Here is a 7709-nt window from a genome sequence, read left to right as displayed (position 1 = left end):
TTCCTAGATTCCGTCAATCGGAACTGCACTACAGTTCATGAGGTTAATCGTGTGGCCGCAAACGGATTGGAGAGGCTAAACTGATGCCGCACGAACCGAGCTGTTTGTGTGACGCCTCCACACTCAAAGGGACGCAACTCGATCTACAGCTTGGTGTCGAGAGCCCAAAACGGTTCTGTGAAAGGACACATTTCGCCTCCCAAATTGTTGTGGATGCTGAAGCATAGCCGGAGCTGCTTTGCTGATCCTCGGATACACAGAAAACCGTGTCGACAAGCAATACCCATTTGCTGGAGTCTGCTCACTGCCCCCAACCATGCATCGACGGTTGCTGGAAGCTAGCTGTAAAATGCCCCCTGCAAGAGTCGTAAAGCGTTAAACCAAAATACGATTAAGCGTAAACAGACTTACGGCCCTGTCCAAGGAAAGTTGATGCAAATTAGCATGCCGCGTGGATCTTTCTAAACTGGAGACTAATCAGAAAAAGTGTGACATATTTTTCTTTGTTCACAGTATGATTTGATGGCTGATTAAGTACCAACGCCGGAATCAACCGTTCAAAGATGCATGTGACTATTTCCAACTAGCGGATTTTCTATCAATCCCGCGTGTTCCTTCCCTAAAAAGTAGCTCGCTGCCGGGAGAGGTTCCTCCGAGTGTACTTCCCGATGTGTACCGCAACGGACAGGCTGCTCCTGGTCTGAGTAGTTCTCTACGGATTGTCTGCAGCTCAAGCCACGCTTGGTCACACAAATATCATCCTGTTTACTACACATCTTATGTGTTCGGGGGCCAGCTTGCGGCAAGACTGCCGTCTTAAACAAATACCACAAAACTTGAATCACCTGCAGACTACCCTCGGTACCCGTTTTTCAGTTTCTACCCGCTATGGTCCTGGAAGAAAATAACAGCTATGCCTCCGAAGGGACTCTTCGTCCAGCATCATTGTGGCATTTGACATCTCAGTCTCTGTAATAACACGTCAACGGTCATGCTTCACGAACGCCAACACGGAACTCTCACTCAGGAGCCTCAGCAGGCTCACGCCAGTGAGGAAGATGCACGCGAAAGAACGGTGAGACGGAAACAATATGTTCCCCACATGCGTTGAAGACGCATTTCTCTTTGCGGTAGAGAGGCACAAGTCGGCTCACCCTAATTCTACAGGTGCTGTGGTCGCGTTTGTAAAAATTGCTTTCTGCCTTCTGCTGGCACAGCACCCTAACCGAGCAACCATGTGAAGACTGCGGATGTCACACGGTTTCCGAAGGACAGCGAAGATACCCCTCAAAAGGTCTTTGGCCCCATCTTTTGACTGGATGGTATGGGACACGACAACAAGTTACTCGCGGGAACCTTACTGCTGACTAGATTGCTGACAACAACGCACAGGACGCCAGGTGGTCAGCGTCGGCGTGCCCTGCGCTTCCCTACCAGGATCATCAACGTGCCGGAGAAGCCTAATCGAAGAACGTTCACGGTGCCGAAGGTTTGCAAAGTCCCCTCGTCGATCTGAGATTGTTTATACTGCATCACTAAGCGTTTCGCACGTGGATAGCATCGAAACAGGGCTGATGATTTTCTCTGCACAGACATCTGGGCTCCTCGATTCGGAAAGCCGTGCGGGCTTACACATTGTCTGAATTACAGATTACTTATGTCGCTTCATCACTGCTGCTGCGGAACTAGCGTATGAGCAACAACTTAGGAAACAGGTTGTTTTGGTGCCCCTCATGGTTCCCCTCCTAAGAAAGAAGGTGCAGAGGGGGTTATTTTGGGTCGGTGACGTGCGTTACTTATACTGATGTTCCGTGGCTACATTGACTAAGCAAACTGTTCGCTAGCTGCCTGCTAGCTTAGATGTGAACAGAAACATTTCTCTCGCTTCCTTGTCAAGATCCAGGTTTCCCTGATTGTGGGCTCTCGAGGTCTATGCAGATGGGCGGTGTTTTTCGCTAGGTCGCCTTCTTTCCTGTAAAAACGCAGCGTCACCATGGCTGGTCGACAGAGACGGAGGGACTTCGCATGGCGAGTGGCACTTTTATTCCTGGCCGTAGTCTTTTTCTCCAAGCCGAGTACTTCTGCCTTGTACTGCTACGCCGCGGAGTACAAAGTGAAAGGATCGTTTTCTTATGAAGGCGACTTGTTAGAAGTGAAGTCAACCGATACGTACAGTGTCACTCTGCATGTTGGCGACGTGCTGTCTGTCTGGTGCAAAAATGCGAAGGGCACGTTTCCGAAGACCTTCCCCCCAGACGTGTGCATGGCCTTCGGAACAAATTGCAGAGAAAACTGCACTGTCAGCTTGGCGGCACTTCTTGCGAGGAATTCAGAGGCGATCTCTGGGGATACGGTTTCCGGTGATGCACCGCTCACGATAACCATACCACATCAAATGAACCTGGCTACGGTATTCAGCTTCGCCTGCATTTCCCCGAACAGTGGATCCCCCAGAGTCCAGTTTGACGTCAGAATCAATCCAGGAAACAAGCATGTGACTATGTGGGCGGGTACAGACCAAGATGCCTACAATGGAGGCTCGAGCCTGTCTATCCGAATGCCCTGCGTTGTTGCTGCCCTCATTTCTATGAGTTCCATCTTCGGACATTAGACGATGAGAGACAGTGCGTTTTCTCACGTAGTAGCTGAGGGGGGACGCATGAATCTCTCCCTCCCATTCGTTATACAGTTGTGTGATTGTTCACCGGTATCCGAGCTATCATCTATGACCATGCCGTATAGCTACACAGGATTGAAACATCAATGCTCGGGATTTTCTGGAAGCAATTTCGACTAAGTGAGGGCTCCTCTCACCACACATTCTGTCTCAGCCCTGAGATTGGATACTATATTGTTCGATGAAGTTGACCTCCTCGGTTACCGCTTTCTGTGAATGTCTCAGGACAACTCAGGGGCAAGCGCTCAGTGAGTCGTTAGTCGTCTTGCAGCTTGTCTCTGCTGATGCGCCAAAATGCATCTTAAAGACTTGTAAGCCTTCGTCTGGCCTTCGATGATTAGCATCGTGATTATCGCTGTTCGTGCTAGAACTGTCATCGTCACAGCTTTCACTTTCTAGAAGCTTACTCAGACGGAAGAGTGGTCAATCGTGGATAGTGGCTCTCTTTTTCGCTGTCGAAACCCGTATACTTGATATAAAGTTCTGTATGCGATACGAGTTTATCCGGTTCCCCGGAGCACGTGTATGGTGAGCCAGTCGAGCGATTGCATTTGTGATGGATGTGCGGATTCTTCGCTGACTCTCGTAACTCTCCAGGGCTCTCAAGGACGCCAGCCGCCGGTGGTAACCTTAGTTTGTCGGCTTCCGCGCATCCTTTTCTTGAAATTAACCCAAGATTTGTGAGGTGGAGCAACATAAGGTCGCCGGCTCAAGAAATTCGTTCGAAACAACAGGCTCACAGCAGAACGGAATCGAGACAGCCGCTTCGTTTGCTGTACGCATGCGCTTGCACAGAGCATTTGAATAGCACAGTGCCGGCACCGACAAAACAACGTTCCTGTTTCGGTCGTTTAAGACACACTACCGTACAGCTATCAGGAAACAACTTTGCATCCACAGGCCTATATAGTGGTTGACTAGACGGTAACACGGGATTCATCGGTGTGAACTTGGAAAGACCACATGTAACTCCTATCTCCTCTGCAAATTCCGTAACCTGCCAGCAGCACATCACCGCTCTTGCCCAGTCAGCAAGAACGTTCGTATCCAGTTTCCTGCTTTGGTGCGGGCTACAAGTGACGAGTATGCGCTCGCGTCACGGCTGAGCGCTGCCGTAGTAGATTCTTTATTCAGCAGACAAGCACGTGTTCATCTTTGTCTCCGCTACCGATTAGGCAAAGTTTCCCGGCACCGGTGAACGGAGATCATCACACTGATTGTAAGTTAGTACCTACACGTACGCTACCGCCATTTTTCATTTTCCCTTTATCACCTCTCGCGTCTGAAACCTTGGTCTCCTGTTTTCTACCACCGTGAGTCTAAGCCACTCCACAAGGTTTCTTAGCTGAGAATAGATTTCCTTTGTTGACTTGACTCACTGATGCCCTGGCAGGAGTGCCAACGGGAAATTCACCCTTCTCTCACAGCACCACCTTCGCATCCAGCCTTAACACCTGCGTGCCAGATCCAAAGGCGTTCCAGAAGACGCTCGACCATTTACATTAACTGGAGAAGAAACTTTATTCAATCTGAAATAAGTGCATACACAATAACACCAGCACCATGTGTACAGCATGCGCAACCTGCAATCCAAATAAGTTAGTTCTGGCGGTAACAAAAAGGAATCAGGATACTAGGAAAGAACAGATGATAGCTAGGGCGTTGGAAGTTCAACAGCTAGGCCGTCTGCTTCCTCTTTTTGCCTTTGCGTGACTGCTGGGAGTTGTTGACCACCTGGTTCCGCGCTTGGTCATTCTTGGCAGCAACCTTTTCACAAAATCCTGCACTTTTCTTGACCTTCTCTCTTTTCGTGCTTGTTTCAACATCTAGGTCTTCTGCCTGCTTGTGGCTGGTGTCATCAGTGGCACTGTGCTTGTTGGCATCTGTAGGTCCCTGTCTCCGGCGTTTCGCTAAGACTGTCCTCTGAAGAGAGATCTTCTTTTGCTCCCCTTTAGAAACATTGGATGGAGGAACACCGTTCGGCGACACATCTTCAATCGGACAGTTCTGAATTCGAATGTCCCGAGTACGAGGTGAGGGCGAGGCATCTGAGCCGAGAGATGAGAAGAAGGCATCGAGGGAAGGGTATGCTAGCCTCTCCAAGCGCCAGTTGACTTGCCTGTAACAAAAACAAAAGGACACATGACCGACTGCGGTAGAAGCTGCCAGTAAAAAACCCGGAAAATACAGAACACACAGGATACCAGGCTGCGTAAAAAGTAGCTAGGATCCAACTCCCCACAAATGTATGCCGAGACTGAAGTGTTCCTGAGCCTGCTGCTGCTTTCCGTGCCACAAGGCGACATAGACTAGCAACTTTTCGCTCGCCCCATGTACGCAGGTCAGTGCAGAAGCGCAATGACAGTTGGTGTATCGGCCGCACCCTCAGAAGTCCCATCATGATGTCGCCACCTAAAACTGCTCTTCACTGTTCTTCGAAAATGTCCAGAGTTGCCAGCGAAGGTCTGCTCCGTACTTTTTGAGAAGGGAGACACTGAAGGCAAGGGAGATCGCTTGCTGCAGGCGAGCGCCGGCGACAGACAAAGATGAGTAGCCGTTCACCGCTGCAAAGTGCTCCAAGACCTCAGAAAAAACCGAGCGACTCAGAGGCGCAGCAGAGACGACCGAAGCGACAGACACGGCGAGAAGATGGGGAAGATGTAGGATACGGAAGCACGCTTCGCAGACACGCTGTAGGAAACACAGAAAAACCAGCCAGCACTCCCAATCAACGCACAAATGAACAACACTCCTGGTCTAAACGTCACAGGAAGACATCACATTATACGTGCAGTAGTACATGGACAGGGAACAAGACACTGGGAACAAGAAGATCCGAAAAACCACGCACAGACTCGCAAACGTCCGTGGTGAAACGGTGCAGACGGAAACACCGCAGGCACAGGAGCTCTAAAGAGTGTCACGAAAAAGTCGAGACAAGATACAATGAAAACCGGAAGTGTAAGCTGCACAGACGAAGAGTAGGATAGCCTCGAAGGCCACGATGCTCGCTGAGCACAAAGTAGAGGTTGTTTTGGTTGCCACAGTCCACATTTTTGCCTTTGGCAAGGAAGATTGACCCCCCCACCCCCCGCTACAGCTGCATCGGTGTTGCTCAACTCTTCGACTTTTTCTCCTCTTGGATTTCCTATTCACACCGCTTATCTCCCCGGTGGGTCTCCTTAAGGAGGCAAACAGAGCAGCCTGGCGTGCAAGCCCACGCTGTACCTGGGGAGGTGTCAACATGACGCGTCCATTGGCAGGGTCGAGTTGCGGAACGACGCATACCGCAATAGTTCTCCGTGCCGCAGTGCGTCTGTCACTCTTTCCAGCCTTTTCCCCTCGTTTCTTCTTCAAGCTCCGAGACGCCTCCAGCCCCTCAGCTCCCTCCTCGCCACCTGCTCGCTCGCAGACGTCACACGAGTCCGCGCTCTGAAGGGTGGCCTGTGCCTTTGTTTCTAGGTTGGTGACAAAGACGTCAAAGCTGACAGGCTGTGGCCCAGAAAGTCTCCCTCTCAAAGCCTCGAAGAGTGCATGCGAGAGAGAGGTTGAAAGGCGTGACTGTTTCTTCACCCGGGTCGTCACAGCTTTGTTTTCGAGCGCGATGACGTCGTCCAACGAGCGGACGGACGCAGGACACGAGGGAGAAGAAGCGAGGGAAAGCCGCGGGACTCGGCTGCATGCAGAGAGTGGAAAACAGAGAAGAAGAGGTTGCGGGGACAGTCGCGGCGCCACTGTCTTAAGAAGGTCCAACTGACCTCCGACGTTAAACTGCACGTCCTCCGTTCGACCGGGCGACACCGAGCCAGGGTCATCGCCGCAGGCCGAAGTGACCCGTGAACCTGCCATCTGGGCGCCGACCGGAGTGCTCTATGACCGTGACAACGAAGAATGCGTTTGATGCCGCAGGGAGTGAAAGGAAGGCCCAAGGAAACCGACGGAGCCGGAGAACGCGGTCGCTGGTGCAAAAAGGGGAAAAAAGCACACAGCGGAAGAGAGGGTGCTGCGACGAAATAACACACAGATGATGCGGATGGGGGGCGATCCAGACGCCCCCGTCCAAAAAGCCACTGCAGAATAGTCGGTTTCGTCCTCGCTGGGCTTCGCGTACACACAGCGCGTTCTGGTACCGTTATGTGCCGATTCTTCGCCACGAGTTGCCAAAGCACGAGGATAAGGTCGCCCCAACAGAGTCTAGCATGTGGAACCGAGTATCAACACAGATGCACAGACGGACATCATTAATCTTTGTACGCGTTTGTAGCTACTTGGGAGTCGACGCGGGCCAGGGACGTTTTCCACATGCACGGGGGCGGATTAACAAACGTGAAAGCTGGCTGTCTTCAACTCTGTGCCAACGGCACTTCCCGAATGCATCAAAGTTTTACATAAGCCACTTTGTATGTAAATTGCTTTGCTCGTTCGATGTTCGACACGTTCAACATCTCCACGTGACCGGACTTCAACGGGGCGGGCGAAACGTATCCACACTGCAGAGCCAAGGTGTTCGTAGACGCACAGTGACATATGGCACGCGCAGTGGACATCATGAAGTGGCCTTAAGTGCTGGACCCGCGCAAAAAAAAGAAGTATCGTAGACGAAAAGACCCAGCATAGCTCAGACAAATACAGGCGGTTCCGCACGTGGAGGCGTTTGAGGGGTACGTAGCCACAGGGTATCCGTACGCGGAAACCTCTCCTGGACCACGATGTTGTGATCGCAGAGTGACGAGAACGTGGCCTTCAGTTGAAAAAATACCCCCTGGATCGAATGGAAGACGAAGGAAAACAAATCATAGAAACGACGCCATCTGACAAGCGCTTCGATGCATGCAGTTCCGTTTGAGGGGCCTTCTTGAGAGGGCATGAATGCGAGGGAAGGGATCCGAGAAAGTGCTCTACGCAGGTCAATTTTTGCAAAAATTGTCATGAAATGTCATCAAAAAGGCACCATTTCACACAACAAAATGTTGTGACGCCAAAAACTCGCACAGTTTTCGTTGGGAATCGCTGCGTGGTCCACAGAAATTCC

The 7709-nt window shown here is 51.2% G+C and overlaps 2 protein-coding genes across 2 annotated transcripts; one reads left to right on the top strand and one right to left on the bottom strand.

The window, feature by feature from the left end:
* Positions 1-1533: 1533 nt before the first annotated feature.
* On the top strand, positions 1534-3408 carry TGME49_234400 (hypothetical protein). The gene is made up of 2 exons (XM_018780399.1): positions 1534-2624; positions 3275-3408. Exon 1 carries the CDS (start codon positions 1994-1996, stop codon positions 2609-2611), a length of 618 nt encoding a protein of 205 aa, XP_018635856.1. The 5' UTR covers positions 1534-1993; the 3' UTR covers positions 2612-2624; positions 3275-3408.
* A 321-nt stretch (positions 3409-3729) lies between these two features.
* Positions 3730-7634, bottom strand: TGME49_234390 (hypothetical protein). The gene is made up of 3 exons (XM_002368838.2): positions 5906-7634; positions 5154-5368; positions 3730-4796 (listed from the first exon to the last, which is right to left on the bottom strand). Exons 1-3 carry the CDS (start codon positions 6524-6526, stop codon positions 4355-4357), a joined length of 1278 nt encoding a protein of 425 aa, XP_002368879.1. The 5' UTR covers positions 6527-7634; the 3' UTR covers positions 3730-4354.
* Positions 7635-7709: the final 75 nt, after the last annotated feature.

Source organism: Toxoplasma gondii, chromosome X, assembly GCF_000006565.2.
Source record: "Toxoplasma gondii ME49 chromosome X, whole genome shotgun sequence".
Classification (NCBI taxonomy): domain Eukaryota; phylum Apicomplexa; class Conoidasida; order Eucoccidiorida; family Sarcocystidae; genus Toxoplasma; species Toxoplasma gondii.
The sequence above is the reverse complement of the archived record's forward strand: the minus strand, read 5'-3'. Positions and strand labels throughout refer to the sequence as shown.